This window comes from Triturus cristatus, chromosome 4_1 (assembly GCF_964204655.1).
Source record: "Triturus cristatus chromosome 4_1, aTriCri1.1, whole genome shotgun sequence".
Taxonomy (NCBI): domain Eukaryota; kingdom Metazoa; phylum Chordata; class Amphibia; order Caudata; family Salamandridae; genus Triturus; species Triturus cristatus.
The window spans coordinates 742651564-742675237 of NC_140585.1; the positions used below are offsets into that span (position 1 = coordinate 742651564).

Genomic DNA, 23674 nt, shown 5'->3' on the forward strand with positions numbered 1-23674 from the left:
TGCCATACAGCCACTCTGACCCCAGCCAATTTCAGGCTACAGCTTGGCCTTCTTAACTGTCGCTCCCTCCCCAAGCATGCCCTCGAAATTAATGGGCTGATTCAAGACCAAGGCTTAGACACATTGTTTTTAACAGAAACCTGGCTTTCTGACAGCATGAATGCGGATATTGTTACCGCCCTTCCCCCAGGCTACCTCATCCAAACCCGCCATAGACCCAGAGGAAGAGGAGGTGGGTTGGCCATAATCTACCGCGATCACCTCAGCTGTAGAATCCATGACGCCAACATTGAAGACGCTGAAAGCTGCCACTTTTCCCTTCAAACCTCCCCGACGCACTCCCTTTCGGGACTGCTCATCTACCGGCCCCCGGGTACCCTCGGGAAATTCCTTAACGCAGTCACCGAAACTACCTCTCAAATGGCCGCCTCTGTTTCTAACTTTCTTATTGTAGGTGATCTTAACCTCCATTTTACTGATCCCGCTGACCGATCTGCCTCTGATCTACTAGTGGACCTTCTGTCACTCAACATTCGATTGGTGAATAACGAGCCGACCCATGACAAGGGACACCTCTTGCATCCCGTCCTCACTAATGATGCCAATATTACCACGAGTCCTTCTTTGCCACTGCCATGGACCGATCATTTTTTAATCCCCATTTCCTGGGAGTCCCCCACTGCTACCACCCAGTCCGCGAAAATCAAAGTCACCGATAGACGTTGGCACAAACTTGTACCATCTGAATGGTCCTCCGTTCTCTCCAACTCTATGCCATCGTTTTCTTCTGATGCTATCACGGCCGATAAACAGTTTAGCTCCTGGATCACATCCTCGTTGGACATACTCCTCCCTAAAAACACCACCCTCAGACACACCAAACGAATACCCTCGGCCCCGTGGTACACTCCAGAGCTCAAGTCGCTTCGGCAGGACTGTAAAAGAGCTGAACGCTCCTGGAGGATGGAGAAATCCAACACCAATAAGGATGCCTATCTCATCTCCTTATCAATATACAAATCTGCTATTGGTAAGACAAAAAGTTTGTTCTTTCAGGAAAGAATTGAAAAAGCCGCCTGCTCCAGTAAAGAAACCTATAACATCCTGAAAGAACTTATCAAGGTTCCCGATCCCGTCCCGAGAAACCCCCCAGACCCCAAAGCTGACCAGGAAAAATGCCACCAGCTAGCCAGCTTTTTCCAAGAAAAAATTCAAAAAATCCTTAATTCCATCCCTCCTTCCATTCCGACCATCATTAGCGATCCCCTCGACACTCCGATTTCCCCTAACTTAACTTCTTGGGGGCAAATTACCACCGAAGAAGTCGAGAACACGCTAAAAACTATCAAAAGCGGATCTCCTAGGGACCCCGCACCACTACGGACCCTCAAGGAAGTAGCTCCCATCATCATCCCCCCCCTCACCCATCTGATTAACGCGTCTTTTCAACAGGGAATCGTTCCCCTTAATTGGAAAGCGGCAGTTGTTAAAGCGCTTTTAAAGAAACCCTCCTTGGATCCAGCGGAATTGGCTAATTATAGACCAATATCCCTCCTCCCTGGGACTAGCAAGATCGCCGAGAAACTGGTGAACAAGAAACTTTCCCAGTTTCTTGAATCTAATAATCTACTAAAAAACTCGCAGACAGGTTTTCGCCCAGGACAGGGCACTGACATCGCCCTCCTGGCGGCGGTGGAGGAGGCCAGAGCACTCTTAGACGAAGGAGGATCAGTGGCAGTGATCCTCCTCGACCTGAGTGCGGCCTTCGACACCGTCAACCACCAACTTTTGATCAAACGGCTCAAGAAGGTAGGAGTAGAAGGCACTGCTCTATCCTGGCTTTCCTCCTTTCTGGCCCAACGGTCCTTTCAGATCTGGGAGAATAACACCTGCTCCTCCGAAACACCCCTCCAATGTGGGGTGCCTCAGGGCTCTTCCTTGAGCCCCACTTTGTTTAACATACACATGGCCCCATTGGAGGAGGTTGTCACCCCGTTCGGAGTGAGCATCGTCAGTTATGCTGACGACACACAATTAGTCGTCTCCCTATCCCACCCCAGTCAACAACCTGCGGACTTATTCAACTGCTTGACGCAGATACAAGAGTGGATGAATAACTCGGCTTTAAAGCTGAATGGATCAAAGACGGACATCCTCCTTCTGGGTCCAAAAGGTCTCACTTTTCCCTTGGACATCTGGCCACCCTGTCTGGGCCCCCCCCCAGACCCAAAACAGGAAGTAAAAAGCCTGGGAGTATGGATCGAAGCCGATCTCTCATTTACCACACAGGCCAAAAAAGTAGCCGGTACCTGCTTCGGACTACTGAAATCTACGAGAAAGATCCTGCCCCTACTTCCACCCACATCGCAAAGACTTCTCATCCAAGGCCTCATACTTTCCAGGCTCGATTATAGCAACGCAATCTACTTGGGCGCACCGGAAGCAACTCTAAACAAACTTCAGAAAATCCAAAATGCGGCGGCCCGGATCCTCACTAACATCCTGGCTCCCAGTGAGGGAACGAGTGATCTTCAAAGCCTTATGCCTGGCGCATAAGCTTCTGCAGAATCAAGGCCCTCCGATTCTTAGAAAATTCATAAAACCTTACAAAGCCCCAAGATCCCTTCGATCGGACAAGGAGTCCCTTATCATCATGCCCAGATTCAGGAAAGCTCGCTCGGGTGGAAGACGCTTCTCGGTCCACACCGCACGCCTCTGGAACGCGCTCCCCCGAGACCTTAGAAAAGAACCCAACTTCTTACGTTTCAGGAAACGGCTCAAAGCCCACTTGTTCCCTTAATTTTTTAACTCTCCTCCTTCTGAAACCTGCTGTCCCCCTCTTAGCCGCCGAACCCACTGAGGTAGGGATCTTTAGCGCTGGGATACCTCAGGGTGACTACGCGCTCTATAAAAATTTTTAATAATAATAATAATAATACCAACTGACCATGCTGTATTTTAGTACCGTGGGAAGTAAAGAATCCCCTTTCCTTCCACAAACGACCAAAGCTATGTGCCACACCAAACGCATACTGGCTGTCGGTATATACATTCACTCTCTTCCCCTTAGATAACACACATGCTCTGGTCAAAGCTATCAGTTCAGCCGCCTGAGCTCAATTATGTCTGATGCGTGCTGTCTCCACGATTGTATGCAAGGTGGTAACAGCATAATCTGAAGTTGTTTCACCATTAGGGAGTTTAAAACAAGAACCATCCACCCATAGGATCCCATCCGGGTCCATTAGTGGTGTATCCTTCAAATCAATCCTACCTTTTGTCTCCTCCTCAGTACGGAGAAAACAATCATGTTGTTCCTGAATACCTTTCTCTTCTGGAAGAGGTAACAATGTGGCTGGATTTAAAGTGTTACATCGTTTGATGTGTACATGACTAGCCAAGAGCGTCAGTTCATACCCAGACAAGCGAGCGCTTGTAAGATGCTGCGTTTTTGTCCTATTTAGCAAGGTGTCCACTGCATGTGGTACCATGACAATAAGAGTGTTATCAAGCACCACTCCAGCAGATTCACAAATAGAAATTGCTGCTGCTGCTGTAGCTTTAAGACAATTAGGCAATGCCTTGGCTACTGGATCTAATGTGGCCGAAAAGTAGGCACATGGCCGCTGTTTGTCTCCAAATCGTTGTGTTAAGACTGACAACGCACAACCCTCTCTTTCATGGACATAGAGCGTGAAGGGCTTACTGTAATCCGGAGTACCCAACACAGGAGCAGAGCACAGGGCAGCACGTAAATCAGAAAAACTCTTCTGACATTCATCAGTCCAAGGAAGGGGTTGGGGTGTGTCTTTTAAAGGGAGTGCCAACAAAGGTTTAGCCAACAAAGAAAAATTTGGAATCCACTGTCTACAATAAGAGGTAATGCCCAGAAAGGCACGCACTTCTCTTTGTGTGGATGGCACAGACATTTGTGCAATTGCTTGAATACGTTCTGGGGTCAGTCGCCTTCCCTCCTTCGACAAGAGATGACCTAGATAGGTAACTTCTTGGCGGGCATATTGTAATTTAGAAGGTGAAACCTTATGGTGAAGGTCAGACAAGTGACGCAATAGTGCAATAGTCACGTTTTTGCAAATATCCTCTGAATCAGCAGCAATCAATAAATCATCCACATACTGAATAAGAGTAGCACCTGGCGGCAAAGGAAAAGCATCAAGCTGGCATTTCAGAGCTTGGCTATAGATGGAGGGACTTTCACAATAGCCTTGGGGTGCGCGCTTGAACCAGAAACTTCGGCCTCTTAAAGACAAGCCAAAAATATCCCCACTCTCTTCAGCAATGGGGATGCTGAAGAAAGCATTTTTCAGATCGATAACAGAAAACCAAGCTGCTGAGGCAGGTATCATAGTTAACAGGGCAGTGATATCTGGAACAACAGGAAACTTTGGTACAACAATTTTATTAACCTCCCGGAGATCAATAACAAAGCGGTAAAGATTGTTTGAGAGCCAAAACATCAGATCTCTTCCAGGGCACATGTACTCATATACGCTGGAAGTGAGCGGGAATAGCTGGATTATTACCTGCTTGCGCAACCTCTTCCCTCCATATCGGAGGAACCTCTCTCATTGGGTAATGTTTCAATGTCTGCCGAACAGCAGGATCAGAATCAAGAAAAGTTTGTGAAGAAAATAAGGACCTAAAAGTAACAAGTGTCCTTACGGCGTCCTCAACCTTAGAACCCACAATGAGTCCTTTATCGAAATTAGCCTGAACATCCAACAAACCCTGGGGAAGTAAACCCAAATCCATATCCTCCCATTCTTTAGCGAGAGTGTCACACATAACATTAAATACATATCTCTGCGTGGGCGCCTCCCACTGATGAAAGGTGATCATGATATCTTTCACACTATACTGGGGACCCTTCTCGATCCATTTGCGAGCGAGAGAGCCCAATACCACCCGTTCGTCGGAACCTGGAAGTTGACTACGAGACTGTCTTCAAGAAAAAGCCGGAGACATGTTCAGAGTCTCAAAGAAAGGGGACAAGAAACCAGATATTCGTTTGCGCACAGTAGGAGAATTAGACATAAGGACAGTGGACAAGGTATTAGGCGATACAGGAGAGGGACTGGCAGTTATAAGAGGAGCCAAAGGCAAAGAAGACTGAGGTTCAGGAGATGGAGACAAAAGAATCGGTGGCACGAGAGGTGGGAGTGGCAATACCGGAAGAGGCAAATGTGGAAGAACCGGAACAGGTGGGGGGACAACAGGTAACTGAACAAGTTGTAACAACGGGGGTGCATTGTACATAGGGTGGAGGCAATCTCAATAGGTGAGACATCAAAGGGTCTTACTCCAGATCCTTACTTTTATCAGAAGGGGAATTAGGCAATACCGGATAGCATCTATCTATTGCCATACGATGCTGTCTCTCTGAAATTTCCATTGCATTATCAATCTCACTATCTTTAAACTGCTGGGTAGCCTGTATAATCCTCATATTTTGTGCTTTCTTATCTCGTTTTGCCTGCTTAATTTCTTTCTGTTTGGCTTCCTTACGCCAGAGGCGGAAAGAGTCAAACATTGCCGGCCGGGCTTGTCTTTTGAACAATATCGCTTCCAAATTGTCTAATATGTCAGGCTCAAAACTACCATTCTGTGGCCACTGTAGAATGCCATCGTTCTTCGTGTATCGGATCCATGCCTTATTAAAGGCGATGGGGCCGTCACCATGTTTTGAATAAAGCTCATAGGTGGGAGTTCCAACCGGAGGTATCGGACAAGAGTCCTCCAGCCGGGCATCCCTATTACAACCAAAGCAACAGAACTTCCTAAACTTATTCAGACCAGGCATCGTTATTTCACTGGACTGTTCACAAACATCAAGGGGTTAAATCAAATAATATAGCACAAACGTACTCACCCCTCGGCTTCGGCTTTTGCAATAGCCGAATCAAAGACCCAACAGAGGCCCATCTAATGTCTCGCGATACCAAACATCATCAAAGGGACCAAAGCAGGGCGGCAGTCAGGGCAGCAGTCGTCAGCAGCCGTCAGAAAAGAGAAACCGCGCTGCAAAGACTTTCGGACCACTTCGACATACAGGGGTCGCTTGACATGGTTCGCGATTCCTCCAGAATTTTCCTGCGGGGCTCCTCACGTTCCTCGGGCAAGAACTGCTACCTCTGAAGCCGGCCCACATTCGGGCGCCAATTGAAGAACCAAGACCTTAGGGGCCTGGCGGCGCAGGGTACGCCTTAATCTCCTGAGTTCACCTGCCTTGTCGAACAGAGATACGGGACACTCCGTTAGGCGTAGAAGATAGGGTTTATTAGCTGCAGCTAAGTACAGTTGTCCCAGAAGTACACTCGGTATGTTCTTAGGAGACTGCCACTTTACTTCGTGGCGCACAATCTTTTATAACACACATATTCACAAAGAACACTCCCAATGCATACAGGGTTAACCAATGAGAAGAATGTGAAAACAAGATATTAAGTAACTCAAATAAGCCTCTCTTCCAACTGTGTTTGTCCCCCTTCCCCACAAGTTAATCAGTGGTAGTGTTTATAAGTCGACTTTCAGGTGGCAGGACACATTTGTATGCCTCAGAGGACAGTTGTGAAATGAGAGTATATGAGTAAAGAATAGCGAAGGCCAGAGGATAAGATAAAGTCAGGAAAGAATGGTGCGAACCAAAAGATAGTTGAAACAGGGATCAGTTAGACCAGATGAGGATTAGTGGAGTCGGCCGGACCCTGACACCAGCTATAAACAGAGGCAGGAGGTTATTTGACACGTTGCAGTAGGATGAGGGAAAACAACACTTCGTTCACCATGCCGCCTGAGTGAGGGCAACACAAAATGTCAAAAAGACACAAAATGGTGGCTAAATACGAACGGGATCGGAAACTGAATTACCTCAGTGCTGGACTCCTAGGAAAACTTTGCCCACCACACTCATTTTATAAAGATAGCATTGGGCGAGTGTCAGTTCTGCAAACTGAACTACTATTTTCTGCCACTCATGACATCCTCACACTTCCTTTCTTGTGATTAAATGCATAGTGCCAATATCGGCAACACTCCCCATCCCTCCCACAGCAATCACTTAGAGAAATAATCAGACAAGACACATTTTTAGTGGAGAAAATTGTTGCAGGTTTATTTGCATAACAGATATGCCAACATGGTGGGTTGTCTTACGGGCGATCCCAGGGCAGGCAGCCCCTCGCCGCCTACCCACCTGATGAGCCAAAATACACCGTGGCCCTAGCCAACCGGTGTTTGTTAGATTTGGGGAGGGGATAGCCCCTCCCACCGGTGGACAACCAGTCCACCCCCTTACTCACACACCCCCAGCTAAGGGGGGCAGAACGTTGCAGACAACCCCTGGTTGCTAAGGTCCACAACCGCCCGTAGCACTAATGGGGCGCCGTCGCTCCTCCAGGGTCCAACGCGAGGACCTCCCTGGGGATATTTGGCTTTAGCACCCTTACTGTGCTCCTGCAGGGGGTACGCTTCTGTACCTTGCAGCCTCTAGATCGCCCTGTAACTCCGACTGCAACACAAAATAATACGTTAGATAAACACCCCCCCCCCCGCCTGTATGCCGGGTAAGCGGTGGGGAGGGAAACGGCATCCAGGCAGAAGAGGAAAAAGGGCAATCAGTGGGCGGGAGAGGTATAAGTACCTCTCCCCCCACCCCCTCCTGCCTGGAAGTGACGTAGGCATGGGGGGACCCTCGAGGGTCCCAGACGCTGGGAGGCTGACTCGTTGTGTGCCATCCTGTGGCCCTAAGGGTGTACACCCTCTTAGGAGGGCCCTCTGCATGGGCCCGGGGCAGCCCTGCATAGTGCCAATATCGGCAACACTCCCCATCCCTCCCACAGAAATCACTTAGAGAAATAATCAGACAAGACACATTTTTAGTGGAGAAAATTGCTGCAGGTTTATTTGCATAACAGATATGCCAACATGGTGGGTTATCTTACGGGCGATTCCAGGGCAGGCTGCCCCTCGCCGCCTGCCCACCTCATGAGCCAAAATACACTGTGGCCCTAGCCAACCGGTGTTTGTTAGATTTGGGGGAGGGGATAGCCCCTCCCACCGGTGGAAAACCAGTCCACCCCCTTACTCACGCTCCCCCAGCTAAGGGGGGCTGAGCGTTGAAGGCAACCCCCGGTTTCTCAGGTCCACAACCGCCCGTAGGACTAACGGGGCGCCGTCGCTCCTCCAGGGTCCAACGCGAGGACCTACCTGGGGATATTTGGCTTCAGCACCCTTACTGTGCTCCTGCAGAGGGTACGCTTCTGTACCTTACAGCCTTTGGATCGCCCTGTAACTCTGCCACAGCACTGGGTGTGGCCACTGTCACCCCAGGGTCCCCCACCAAGGTAGGCATATTTACCTCTATCCTCCTGATTCCCAGGCTTCTTCCCGGTACAAGGTCCCTGTTCACCCTGGACAGGTGAACCCCACATAATCGAAACGCCCTGTGTACCTGGCCTGCTAAAATCCATGCCTGATAAAGCTAAAACACCTCTGTTCAGTGAAATGTACGCACGGCACTGTTAACTACATGCACAAGGATTCCTGGCCTCCCCTGGCCGGGCTCCTCGCCATAATAAACGAGGGTTTATCCCTGACCCCTAAAACTCATACGCTTCTCAACTAGCTGCTCATCTTACGCATGGAGGACTTCACATCTTCCAGCAGTGCCTTCCTACCCAGGAAAGTCAACTCATGCCACCCCTATTGCATGACCAACTGATGGGAGGGGAGAACAATCCCCCCCCAGACTGTCACAGCTTCTACAGCAAGATGTTCCAGCGCATGCCTGGGACCCCCGCCAAGTTATCTCAACAGTGTACTGCAGCTTCTACCCCCAGCTGTGCTCGCGCATGCCTGGGCCCCCCAACCCAGTTAGGTAAGTGGTCGAAAAACACATGCCTCCATTTATTGGATTCCACCCATTGCACCACACACTGGACGCATGGCTGGCCCTAGCCCAGACCTTGGATCCTGGCAAAATAAAGAAATGCTTAGTTACTAGCATACTATAATGAGCACTGCACACCATAATGTACAACTAATCCAGCTTGCACCTAGTTGCACAAAAACACTGCACCCCATCACCTCATTCACCTGAACTGTCACTCCGGCCACTCCCCTGGGTGGCCACTGACAGCTGTACTTATAAGACCTTGGGATTCCCATCATCCCACCTGCATGGTGCGCTCTGCTGCCAAGCCCGCCCAGAATGCTGTGTCTGCTGCCCCTGCCAAAGAGAAGACTGCAAAAGCACCTGACAGGGCCCACATTGCCTGTCATAAAATCATGTCAGGAATACCCGTTCCACCTGAAACTAGTAAGGGGCATGCTGTCCACATGAACCAGAGACTACCCCTCTCCCCAAGGGCCAGGTGAGCGGAGATCCGACCCACTGGGCCATACAGCTATCTTCCAGCTGGGTGTGGCAGAATTCCCTTCAGCCAAACCTGGTTTGCATGCGCCCTTCTCCTTACTCCTTGTAAGGGGATACTACACCCGCCCGTCCTCCTAAGCCAAAATTGGGACATTAGTCCCCTAGTTGGCTGACCACTCCCAGGAAATATTGCTTAACAGAAGCAACCTGTATCATGCCGCTGAGAATTGGAGGACCTGGGGTAAACCTATGGTCAGTGTACCTGTGCCTATACCTAAGTCTGTCATGTTCCCTAGTGGTATCAGTGGCTATCCAGTAGGGAGCTCTGCCCAGTAACTGCCCACCCAAGCAAACGATAAGTGCATAGCTTGTGGTGAACTGGATGCCAGGCGGCGTCAGGCGGCCTCTCCAGTTTGCACCACACCCTGCTCCTGCCGGTCATAGTAACATCCCAGCATGACCCCCCAAGACCGATGTTTCTAGGTGCCTGACCCCACAAATGTACATGGCGGTACCATACCGATGGAAAGGCCTAAAGTATGGATGCCCCTATACCATCTGGTAAAATTACCAGAGCCATCGGATGCAACTGCCCAGTGTTTGCAATCCTTGTGGTTAACTGCCAATAGGCTTACTATTGAAAGACTGTGCTACTGGCTGTGTTGGGCTTCAAAATGTCTGAGCTGGGAGCATGGCTATGACTGCATTAGTGTCGCAAGTTTATAATGCCTTGATAGAGTAGAGAGTAGATCGTGCGTGCGGAGAACTATAAGCATCCTGTCTTAAGGGAAGCGGACCCCTTCTACTGCGTAAAAGCCACATCATTGCTTGTAAAACTGCTCTGTTTCTATATACTTGTTGTACTTCAAACACACTCCTCGCATCTTTCCAAGTCACACCCCACCATGCCCAACAGTCCTGGATTTTAAGGTACATTCCGGCTCCCTGTAATGGAAATAAAAGATAAATTTCCTTTGCCTTATGGGAGGTGTGGGTACGAATGCCTCAGCCTATAAACACCTCCATGCTGTCATTGTGTCTTATTACCAGACTTGGTGTGGCAATGATAGATGTTCCTTCTGTATGTAAAGGAGATGAGGTAAGCGATGTAAGGGAAAATAGCGTCATGTCCCTGGTCAATGGGGAACTCTTGCAGCATCCCAAGTTGCTGGATTCCTTTACTGGGTTGGGTTGAAAGCTCTGCGCCAGCTTTGCTGTGACCCTATATCTAACACTATGCATGCCTAGGCCAAAGAGCTGCCTAGTGTTATGACAGAATGCCAAATCTGGAAAGTGTGTATTACTATGCTTTAGATTGGCCGGGGTGAAAATGATTGAGTCCCTCCCCCAACCAATTGTATAATACTTATACAGATCTGTAGATAAATGAATGAGATAGTCATCCTTGTACCTCCTTGTACCTTCCAATGTAAATCCAAATCAGGTGCAGGAGACCAAGGTTGCAATTGCACCTTTACCTACCTATGGATTGTTGTGGCTTTCCTTCGTGTTTTTCTACCCTACATACCTTGTACGGACATCCCCCTGAGTGAGAAGGTCTGGATTTCTGACAGCCCCACAAGTTAACCAACCATCTATCACTAAATGACCTATGTGGTGTAGACATAATCAAGAATTCTAATTGTTGTCCGCACACTAGAGCATTCTAAGTTGGGGTTACGCAGGGACCGCATGAGTTATATTCAAGGATATTGGAATGATCCTGGTATCCTTATTTGTACTCCAACAGTGAAAATAAATGCGGCCCACTAGCCTGTATTCAAGAAATAGAATATACACGACGTACACCCACTATGGCCCGCGCGGTTGCTAGAGTGGAGACCTCCCAGAGCCAGCACAACCCTTATAATGACTGTCTGTGAACCTTTACTGACAGTCATTATAAGGGTTGTGAGGTTCCCAGCCCAGAACAGGCTGCCTGCCAGCCAGTGTGCAAGGTCGCTGAGATCCTATTAAGGTTTCTGTGACTTACTTACCGCAGGGTTGCTGGGCAAGCATGCTGTCCCCCTGGATCTGCTAAAGCGATATGTACGCAATCTGACAAAACTGCTAATTGTTTTGCGGAGAGTCCCTGGCTCTTTGCTACTATACTTTCAGCTGTTCAGGTGTAGCCCTCGGGCAATAAGCACAACCAAGACCCACACTTGGGGTAAAAGGCCGCTTTATTGGACAGGCAGGCAAATACACACATATAAAAATACAGATCATATACAGATCATATTTCCAAAAACATATCCCCCCCTAACACCCCCCGCCCCTAAACAATATACCCCAAAACAACTATTACCCACATTGTTCGGCCTAATCCTCCTACCCAAACCCCTATCTACCTATCCTGCCTAACACTTGCCTCCAACCTCGCTCCCTTGTTTCCCCCTGTCCGAAGCTATTCCTAATGCCCCCAACCCTTCCTGCCTGTCTTGATCTCCTCCAGCTCTGCCACCTGTCCAAGCGACAATTATAGTGATAATTATATATATATATATATATTTTTTTTTTTTTTTTTTATATTATTATTATTTTATTTTTTTCATTTTTATTTTTTATTTATTTATTTATTTATTTATTTATTTTTTTTATTATTTTTTATTATTATATATTTATTTATTTTGATTTTTTTTGTTTTTTTTTTTTTGTTATTTTTATATATAACCTCCCCCCCATGCCACAAGCAATAAACACAACCTGAGGGTGGGAGGGAGGGACAAAAACGCAAGCTCCCTACCTTGCCTCACGCCGAATAGCGCGCCACGCAGCTCTAATACTTCGCGCTCGCGCTGCATAACCACCGCCCAATGGGATTTGCCTGCCTGCTCTTGGGCCGTCCCATCGCCCGAAGCTGCCCGGGGGTGGACAATCTGCGATTGCCACCCCCAGGAGCCCCCATTCTCAACAGTGCTGCTATATTTCCCAAGGCTGATGTAGAGCTATGAGCATGACACCATATGTAGGTCAACTAGTGAAGGCTCTTACAGTAGAGCATGAGCATTTACTACAAGGGTGCAGAAGTGCTGGAAGAAATACTTAACAAATCTCGGCCACTGGGGGTCCGCTCCCAGTCCGTCCTGGTATGCGGACCGTGTCTACCCATGTGAGTTTGCACCCGGTGTCCCCTCCTGTATACTTGCAAACCGTGACCCCCCGTGTATACTTGCCCCCGGTGACACCTCCTGAGTACTTGCACACAGCGTCCCTTCTGTGTATTTGAGGAAGCCCTGCCTTATAAGATGCCGGGAGATGGAGGAGGATGCACCCAAGTTTCCCTGCCATAGCGCACCTTCTACAGTCTTGACATGGTGAAACGTGCAACATTCACATACATGTAAAATGACACCTCATGAGATGCAAAGGGACTCACCTAACTACACCTGAGTTGGTGGGCACCAATTCTCACCCTCCTGGTCCTTTGAGCAGCTCCCGAGGTACAGCGCTAGGCACCGCGTCGGTCCTCCGGTGCTGAGAGCTACGTTTGAATAAAAAAGCCTGGCTTTTACCCCTTAGTGGCCTTGTTTAAAGCTGCAACCGTTCTGAATCTACAGTGGCGCATCGTCCCCCCCCCCTGGGCAAGGAGACGAGAGATGGGGCCAGTTCCTGCACACGGAAAACAACTCTTTACTTAGGCACGGGTAGAAGAAAAATCGGTCCAGAATATAGGATGCAGACGAGCTCCTAACTCTAACCCCGACTCCCAGCTCCCATACAGCAGCTCTCCTACTGCAAATCATCCTAAAGAGAAGGCAACATGGCAATATGCGGCACGGCGGAGGCACGGGAAAACTAATTAAATGCATAGGTGCCAGGCGTCTGAGACACAAACTTACGGGCGGAGCACTGAGCCTAACAGACATACACCCGAGCATACTTGGGCGCCTTCCAGTCTATCCGGGGGAATTGCTGTGTGAACAGAGAGCCGAAAGAAGCTTGAAATATTTTGATGCTCCGCACTGCCCCCAAGAAATCAACCCTTTGCTAGCGACGACCATTAACACCCATCGCAGCAAAACTACCCACAAAAGGACATCACGTGGGAGGCTACCGCCGGCAAGGCCCCATGCCACAGAATAGATGCTTGTGTTGTTGCAGACACCCGGGGTCATTGCTTATCCCACCGTAAATAAACAGCAGGGGATGCTGCCCCCGCACCCACTCCGCCCCCGCCCGCTGGCGGGCTCACATGATGGAAAGATTATAATAACGCTGCAAGCTTGTCACCGCATAATTATCTTAGAAATTATTGTAGAATAATGCTGGCAAGACTCGAACCCCTGACTTCCAGCATGGGCGACTGTGCCCATGCCACCAGCCCACGCCTGAGTGTTCCAAACTACCCGAGAGCGTCAGAGACCTAGCCTCTGTCGGGGGTGGGGCCTGCACCACCTGCATGACCCCAGCCCCGCGCTGTCCCGACGACCACCCCCATCGAAGAAAATCCATGCCCCGCGCCTACCCGAACACGGGAAACATGGCTGGCACAGCAAGGTCCCGGAGCATGCCCACGCCAGCAGAACTCTGGGCTCCTGTAGCCAGCAGGAAGCGCCCGGAATGCACAACCCTGAACCGCAACCGCTGGGGCAACAGAGTGCTGGGTTCGCCGCATGCCTGAGGAAGCTGAGCAGAACGGTGTGGCCGGGCACTAACTGGGCAAGCGAGTGCGTGGTGGGGGACATCGGGAACCGACAGCAATATGGTTCCATGTAGTAAAACATTTTTGTGTGTCAGAAAAGTCTTTCCGGCAAGCACATGGGTTTTGAAATCCATTGTGAATCAAAATTAGGAGGGGACGTGAAAGAGCCTTCCATCCAAATTGCTAGTTGCAATGGTATGAAACTATGGTTAGAAGTGGCAATAGAGGTCACAGACCATTGGGCACCCGGTCGGGAATGACGGGGAGAGAAAAACCAGCGCTGGTTCCCCCCCACGCGCCCACCCTGCCAGGCTGGGACCTAGCCCGCGAAGCCTGTCCTACACCATCCTCCAGTGAGGGGGAGGGCGGCACAGCCCCAGGAAACACGTCCGACGGCGTGACGGGAGGAGCAACGGAAAGATGCCAAGATAGCTGGCGACTTGCATCGGAGGGGCCCAGGTGGGGCTTCTGGGACGCTCCCCCCTCGGCAACCTCTGCCTTCCCCGTTACAAACTCTCCCCCATCGGCCCCGGGCCTTAGCCGCTCCGGGACCTGGGTGCTAGGGAGGGGGACGAGGGAGCCAGCATAGCATTCCACCCCCATACCCTACTGGGCCTGTGCCTCCCCCCAGCGCTGAATACTTAGTGGCCTCCCACGGGTAGAGGCCTAGTGCCCCTCTACAGTACCGTGACGGCACCTGACCGCGCCATCCTTTGTTGCCACATTGCGCAGGCCAGAGACCCGAGCAGCAGAACAAACCCAGGCCCCAGGAGGGATGAATCACTCACTTCCTGCCTCACACCACGCAAATGGACTCCCAGAAAGAACCAGAAATGAGGTAGCAGTGTGGGCAGTCCAAGAGGACTGGGCCAGCTCTCCATTGCACCACACACCGTGAACAAACACACGGGACTCTGATTCCCCGCCGAGGCCCCGTGCCCTGCCGCCCCCAGCATGTTCAACTGGATACTTTGCCCCCAAGATGCGACCTGGCCTTGGGAGCTGTACCACATCCCCCAGGCAGACTGCATCCCCGGCCATGGCCAGGCGGTTGTCGCCAGACACCCAGAGGGATAGATGCGGTGCTTCCTGTTTGCGGGGTTGAAATTCGGAACCTATTTGTTATTCCCGCCCGTCTAGGCCCCAGGTCTTAGCAATGCCAGAGAGGGGGCCTTGCGACACCGCTGCCCACCCCACCCCACCCCCGCACAAGGCCAGTCGAATGTGCGATCTAAAATGAGGGGAGAGCCTTGCGAGCCCGCAGCTCTTCTCCCCCCCCCCTCGACATAGTAGGGCAACACCGGATCAATTGGCAGCAGAGAGAGGGTGGAGGGCTTTTGCCCTCCCCAGCCCCCATGAACCTCCGGCTCAAACGGACCGAAGCCCTGGACCCAACTCCGCTACCATAAACGGCAGAGGGGATCCTGGTTGTCCTACCCACGACCCTGCGAGGGGCCGCTGATCCAATATGCCCCCAGAGCTGACATACCCTCCCCCCCCCCCAAGACAGACTACAGCCACGGAGATGTCCGGGCTCCGCAGCCCTGCCTAAGGGGAACAGGGGGGGAGGGGGTTGGCACTCACCGAAAGTCAAACTCCTGAGGTCCCCGGGGCACATCAAAATGGCCTTATCTATAAGGTGACGCAGTCACCCTGGTCAACGGCAGCCACAAAAACGGCGTCCAGGCAGAAGAGGAAAGAGGGCGACCAGTGGGCGGGAGAGGTATAAGTACCTCTCCCCCCCCACCCCCTCCTGCCCGGAAGTGACATGGGCATGGGGGGACCCTCAAGGGTCCCAAACGCTGGGAGGCTGACTCGTCGTGTGCCATCCTGTGGCACTAATGGGGGCATTCCTCTTAGGAGGGCCCCCTGCATGGGACCGGGGCAGCCCTGCAAAGACCAATGCTCAGCGGAAAACTCTAGAGACTCTAGAACTCCTGATTCTTGAACCATATTTATCAACATTTGTAGATACTCATAGGGATTCCCAACTTGCTGTGACTTGTTTACATGTGTATACCATACCACAGGAGTACAATTAATGCAAAACAATCACAAAATGTATTCCCAACTTGCTGTGACTTGTTTAAATGTGTATACCATACCACTGGAGCACAATTAATGCAAAACAATCACAAAATGTATTCCCAACTTGCTGTGACTTGTTTACATGTTTGTACCATACCACAGGAACACAATTAATGCAAAACAATCACAAAATGTATTCCCAACTTGCTGTGACTTGTTTAAATGTGTATACCATACCACTGGAGCACAATTAATGCAAAACAATCACAAAATGTATTCCCAACTTGCTGTGACTTGTTTACATGTTTGTACCATACCACAGGAACACAATTAATGCAAAACAATCACAAAATGTATCTTTGAAAGTTGTAAACATTTTCATAAATGTATGTATACCTTTGTTTTTCAGTCTCACTGCGAATGCAAGGAAGGGTACAATAATTTTGTAGCTGGCCTCGGATGCAGTTTGACAGACGTCTGTGCAACAAACAACCGCTGCAGCAAGAACGCAAATTGCTCTACTGTTTCACCAGGGAAAACTGAGTATGTTTCCCAACATTCACCTTTTTAATGTTATTTTATTTATTGTGTGGGTGTAATTTATGAACGAAGGGTTGTACACACATGTAGGAAACTATAAACCTAGCCCCCCTGTAATAGAATCTTGCTGTGAAAATAAAAACAAGTTATTTTGTCTTGATTCTGTGCCACACATGACATGTTCGCGCATTGCCATGAGAGTGTTACTGATGTTCATGATGGTCCGTGGTATCACGCTACATGCACCAGGGCGCAGCAGTCTTGACTCAAAGGCCCTCATTGTGAGTGGCCCTGTGAGCGGTATTTATTGGATCTGAATACATCTGCTGTCATTAGTTTTCCCCATCAAAATGAGGACTAACATGCAACTTTTTGTGCTTTCCACACCAAATCCCACAAGTACCAGCATTTGTAAGGCATTTCCCCAATAATTTTTGGCAAGTTTGACCTGCTGAAATTCACCCTCAGAAAACTACAGATGGTACAGCAAATTCCACTAAATGTGTTATATCCAATCCCTGCACAAACGTGTTTGCAAACGGATTGGAAAAAGAACTACTCTTAATGAGGGCTAAATACTACAAGTTGTAAACTTCGAGGGGAGGTAGGCATTTGACTGAGGACTGTGCTTTGGAAAAGGATATAGAGCACGTTAAGATTGAACTTTTTACCTGAATAATGATGCACCCAGAAATTGCTTTTATGAGACAGCACTAACTCTCTCTTCCCTGCCTCCCCAGAGACAATGGGCCCCATTCATGGCCAGCTCTAGTCTGTGCAGTGTCTACACGGTGCATGATAATGCTGCCTCGCACACTAGAAGTGTGTGGTGGCTCTCTGATTCGGGGTGTACATAATGTAATAGGACGTTCACTTCTTTTTCAGAACTATCCCATCATATATTACAATACAAAGGCTGCTATAATTAAAGGTGGATAAACCATATGTAAAACGGACTTCAAAAAGTGATTTTGAGGGTTTCAAGAGGAGTAAGAGCATATGTTATACGAACATATGAAGATTTGGGAGTAGCGGGGACATGGCCAAGGAAGATGGCCAACAGAACGTGCCCTTAGGGAGCTCCGTCCACCCACCGACCAATCCTCCATTAATTATGCCTAATCTGCCCCTTCCTCACTGTTTGCATCCTGGGGCTTGTTCTTGGGTGGCACGGAGAAGAAGTGGGAAAACTTTGTTCGGCCAAGACCAACACCTGCTGCTTTGGGAGCCCACAAGGTATTTGGCCTGCCTGAGTGGCTGAACTCCTGATTGCCGGCCCGGGCCTTGTCTGCGGAGCTGGGAGTTGTCGGCTCTCGGCTGCAGGGTGGGGGAGTCCCGTGGCTATGGGAGACCTGACCTGTGGGTTGGCCTGGATGCCTGTAACCTGCTGGGTGGCTACCATGCCCCATGCTTTGACCTGCGAGATGCTATGCCCAAGGAGCGGGGAGAAGCAAGATGGCCGTGCGGCTTCATGCAGCCTAGCCCGGAATGGCCTCCAGCCACCAGTGGGAGCTGAAGAGCTGTCGGCACAGGAGGATGTAACTGGGGCCCCACTTGTTTCGAGTGGGGCCTAGCAGAAGGTTAGGGGTGAAGTAATCAACTGCGGAGCCCTCCTCATTTCCACTTCAGCTGACAGCGGTGCACTGGCCCGGCGCTATGGGTGGGATGTAGCTACATGACTCAAGCTCCATGCGGAGTGGTTGTGAGTGCTGTGGGAGCCACTGGTAGGTCCTCCCCCACCTGGGCTGATTGAAGCTGGGGTGCTTGGGCTTTCGGGGAGGCTCTGGAGGTCTGGCCCTGTTGTAATAGTGGCTGTGCCCCTGGGGACTGTCCATCAGCTGCGAGGGCCCTGAACAAAGCAGTGTGAAGGACGACTGAGGCTTCTGTTATTCCTGCCATCAGGGTGCTCCAGTGCCTGGAACTGTAGTGTCGACGAGGGGCGTCAGGCACCTGCTTCTTGGTAGGTGAGCTCCAGGCCTGACAGTGGCCCTAGGTTCCGGGAGTCCATGGCACTTACGAGGGATGCACGTGGGACCAGTGGGGGGAGCTGTCCTGGCAGCTTGGGCTCTGAGTGGAGTCTCTATTTGCTGCTTGTCTGGGTGCCCCAATGGTACTGGGGTTGCAGGAGACATCCACTCGTCCTTCTTATTGAATTGATGGCCTCCCTATTTGAGTTACAGCTACTCAAACTGCTGGGCTGGCCCTGATACATGGGCCCACTGCCACGCCACTAGTATGGGTAAAGATGGATCACAGCATCAGACCCAGGGTAAGACCATCCCCCAATACACCACCACGTGCCAGCCTCTGCACAGGATCACTCAGCATGGGCCGAACCATCAAAGGGCAGTTGTGCTGGCAGTCATTCAGGTCTCAAGGGAAGCCCTGGAGGGACAAGTAGCAGGTGTTTCCATCAAATTCAATCTCCTACTCACAGATCTACGCTGACAAGGTAGATAATGCAAAATCCAATATCAATACTGTACAATCGGAGGTCCGCCTGCTTAAGCAAAAGTTGTCTCAAATGCCGGTTGTCACAAATTCAAGGGAAAACCGAGTTGAGGAATGCAAAATTTCGTTAATGCCGAAACAATGTGAGACCTTTGGGATGCCCAGAAAGGGTAGAGGGTCTGTTGGCAGAGACCTTTCTTGAGGAATAGATGCAGCACACTCTGCTCCTTAGGGGCCTTTCAGACTTTTTTGGATGGAGAGGGCTCACAGGGCATCGGTCCCTTCGCTGCCAGCTAGGGTCCCTCACTGGGCCAATATTATGAACTACTGTGATAGAGACGCTATCCTGAGGACGGCCAGAGAACTTTCAGTCCAGCAATTTCAGAATCACAACATCGCCATATACGCATACTACACTCACATGGTTCAGGAGAGGGGCAAGTCCTTCCTTGCTCTGAAAAAGAAGCTCCTGTAGATGAACTTTAAATATGTGCTGGTATAGCCTGAAAACCTCAGAGCTATCGCTGCTGGAAAATCACTCTTCTTCGAGCACCCAGAGGAGGTATGGTCTGGGCTGGATTGATCTCACCGGATCTCAGCATGTCTGCTGAGCAATGTGGACTCCTTCCATGATCATACAAGGTGGGGCTCGGGTGGACGCACTCGGCTCAGAGATGCAGGAGCCGCAGGGGCTCAGCCGCCGTGGTTAGAAAGGATGGTATCTTAGACTCCACTGCAGATGGTCAATCCTTGGTGCCTGAGATCCTGATTACCATGCCCCCCTGCTGGTGGTGGTACCCTTGGTACTTTCCCACAGACCACTGACACTGTGCCTGAAACTGTGATATCCTGATCAGTGATTTCCTCCCTTTCCTACTGGAGGTAAAATTTCCTTGTACCATACATCAGACTTGATCACCTTAATTCCCCCTTCTGGGGTGTATTCTGCTCTCCTAAGACTAGTAAACATGGAGCAGGCCCTGGTCGCTCCACGATGGGTCACACATGAGTAGTTTTGCAATGGGTTACCAACAAGAAGCTGAGCTAAGGTTTGCTAGATATTGGGTTATAACCTATAAATGACTTCCTCCCTACTCAATGGGGAGCATACCCCACTGATTTCTCTGTTTCGGTGGGAGGGTGTCTTCCGATGGTAGGGCATCTATCCCTCTCCCTTTTCTTTCTTTTACCTTTGAGGTAAGCACTTGGTGTCTGTTGCGGATGCAGGGCTTAGTAGTGTTCGTCCAGGCACTTTGATCTTATTAGACTTGAATACAAATGTTGTTCCAATATACCTGTCCTGGGTGGGGGGGGTCGTAATTATTTTTCAATGTTGACTTTCATGTTTATGCCATCAGGATGCAGGGAGGGATGTCTTGATTCACATTCACATTTACACTTACAATGGACTGTCCAGATGCCTACAAGTTTATATCTTGGAATGTGAGGGGCCCTGGTACTTACTCAAAAAGATATAGAGTGTTGTCCTTCCTGAGGCAGACTGCTATCCAAATCATGTCTCTACAAAAATCCCATGTCTCCAAATCAGAAGCTGGTAAAATAGGTAGGCGATGGAAGGGACAGCCTTACTTTGATAACTACTCCATATATGCCAGGGGTGTCCTTATATTGATGGCGCCAGGGATTTCTCTTGATATGACTTGCATAGAGGCCTACATTGAGTGGCATTTCCTACTGATACAGGGGAGACTTGATGGGGTAAATATAACCATCATGAGCACTTATGCATCCAACACAGACGACGGGCGCTTTTTCCCCCTAAGGTTCAGGATTTCCTTTCACCGGCCCTAGAGAGATCTGTGGTTTGGGTGGTGATTTCAGTTGTGTCGTGGACGGTGATCTGGATAGACACCCTTCTCGACTGACCACTAAACCTTTAATGACACTCTCACTACAAGAGGTAGTCGCTAATCTCAGGCCCTGCAATATATGGAAGGCCACTGACCCTGATGCGAAGGAGTTCACTTGCTATTCCCCTACTCACTACACATACAGTCAAGAGGACTGTATACTGGTCTCGGAATCCCTGGGGGGATAGGGTGCACTTGCTGGCCCACTTGTCTCAGTGCCTCTCCAATCATACCTCATTGGTCTGTGAGTTTCACTGGAGGACTATACATTGTTTACCTATGAGATGGAAACTTGCCCCTGAGATCCTCCAAGATGCGGAGGGATGGGAGACTTTTGTGGAGGCTCTCTCGGACTATTTTGAGGTAAACTGGGCCTTCACCCTATGACCAAATGGGTGGCGATGAAGACAGTGATCTGGGGGTGTTGTGTGTGGCTCTCTTGTGGGGTGAGGCGAACACACCAGTCCAAGCAAGTGAATCAGTTTCCATCGTTGTTTCATGGACTCAGAAAACTTAACAATGAAAGTGCAACTTCACATAAATGAGGACATCTGTCCTGTTGCTCAAAGACATAGTCATATTGCATTTTACTTACAAGAGGCTGCTGAGAAAGAAATGGAGACATTATTTAAACATTAAATCATTGAGCGATCCACTGATCCGACGCCACGGGTGTCCACCATAGTGGTAGAGCCGGAGGAGGATAGTCGAGGTGCCTTGTGCATCAGCGATGATATGCGCCAAGTGAATAAGGCGATTGAAAGAGAATGACATCCAAGTCCGCACATTGCTGACATGATTATGCAGCTGAATGGAACCAAAATCTTTTCCTCCTCAATTTGAACAAAGGGTATCACCAACTTGAACTGGAAGAAAATTGCAGGTGTATTAACACCTTTACGACTCATTTTGGGTTGTTTAGATGTAAAAGACTTAGTTTCAGAGTGTCCTCAGCTGGAGAACTATTTCAAGATGCCATTTGTTGCATAATACAACCATTCACAAATGCTTTCAATTACAGTGATGACATACTAGTTTTTGGGGCCAAACAGTAAGAACATGATAAAGCTGTTACACAAGTGTGTTGTATACTTGCAAACACAGGTCTCACATTAAATACAGAAAAGGGTGAGTTTCATAAAGCGAAACAAAAGTTTCTCGCTCATATCTTTTCTGATGGGGGAATGACTCAAGTAAAGTACAACCCTTCTCATACACTTCTCCCCCACAAGATGTAACTATGCTGCTATCCTTCCTTGGTATTACCAGTTACTATTCAAGGTATATATGTGACTTCGCCACTGCGAGTGCCCTCTTGAGAGACTTAATGAAACAAAATGCTCCGTTTTGAGGGTCACATGATTGTGAACAAAGCTTCAAGAAAATCAAACATGCAATTAAGAATGCCACTGAAATGGCATAGTTTGACTTGAAATTACAAACTGAGGTTGTTGTTGATGGGAGCCCAGTGGGTTTGGGTGCCATCCTTGCCCAGCCCACTGGACATCCCAATGCACCAAGATGCATTGTGGCTTTTTACTCCCAGGAGTTTGGTCATCGACAGAAAGTGCCTTTTTAGAACCTGAAAAAGAAATCCTTGCTGTGGGCTTGTGAACGTTTTCATGTGTTCATGTATGTAAAGCATTTCACAGTTGTCACAGATCACCAAGCATTGCTCAACATCTTTGGTAATCCTAAAACCAAGATGCCCCCTGGCAATGAGAGGTGGGGGTTGCAACTGCAGGAATGTGACTATATGAATGTGCATCATCCAGGAAAAGATCAAAATCCTACTGACTGCATCTCATGTGTACCAATACAGTGTCATGGCACCACTTCTAAAGCGGCTGAATCTTATGTTAACTTCCTTGTAAAATCCAGCACACCTGCTACCATATTAGTAGAACAAATCAGATCAGTGCTGCCATGAGCACTGACAGAGATTTGCAGACCCTCAAAGACATCATTACCCATCAATCCTGGAGAAGGCATGCTTGACTTCTTCATGATGATCTAGAATACCAGAAATTCAAAAATGTGTAGGAAGAACATTCAGACATTCCAGAATGCATCATCTTATTAGGAGCAAGAATTGTCTTACCTGAGAGACAACAAGTCATTGAACTGGCACATGAGGGACATCATGGAGTTGTTGCTACTAAACGAGCTCTGCGGGACAGAGTGTGGTTCCCTCGTCTTGAATACAGAGTTGAAACAGAATTAAGGGCCTGTCGTTTGTGCAACTGCTTGTCATCCAAAACCACCCTGCTTCCATTAAACATGCCTGATCTCCCAAAGTATGCATGGAGAAGATTGCAATTGAATTCTTTGGATCCCTAGACAATGGATATCAGCTGCAAGTCATTGTTGAAGAATACTCCCATTTTGCCCTTGTAGAAGAAATGTCATCAACTACTCATAACAGAGTCATTGAGAGATTAGTACGTTTTTTTGCAATATGGGGTGTCCCTTAGGCCTGGGCGGTGAACTTCATTCCGTTTGCGGAGTTTTCTTCTCTCCACGGAGCTTGCGGAGAGCAAAAAACTCCGCTTCGCGATGAGCAGCGGAGTTTTTTCTCTGCTCCCGATTGCGAACCGTGATCGTGAACGGTAAGTTCGCGAGCGCAAACGGTAAGTTCGCGAGTGCGAGCTGCCGCTCAGGTAGAATTTCTACCCGAGTGGCAGTAATACCAGCCCAAACGACAGTTCGCACTGCACTCCGCCACTCACATAATATCGTGGAGTT

At 49.3% G+C, this 23674-nt stretch overlaps 1 protein-coding gene across 1 annotated transcript in view; it reads left to right on the plus strand.

The window, feature by feature from the left end:
• LOC146855449 (stabilin-2-like) overlaps positions 1 to 23674 on the plus strand; it is a 1111419-nt gene that overhangs the window by 182013 nt on the left and 905732 nt on the right. The window contains exon 9 of the mRNA XM_085653245.1: positions 16477 to 16610. Coding sequence (XP_085509371.1) covers positions 16477 to 16610 — 134 coding nt within the window. The remainder of the gene's footprint in view (positions 1 to 16476; positions 16611 to 23674) is intronic.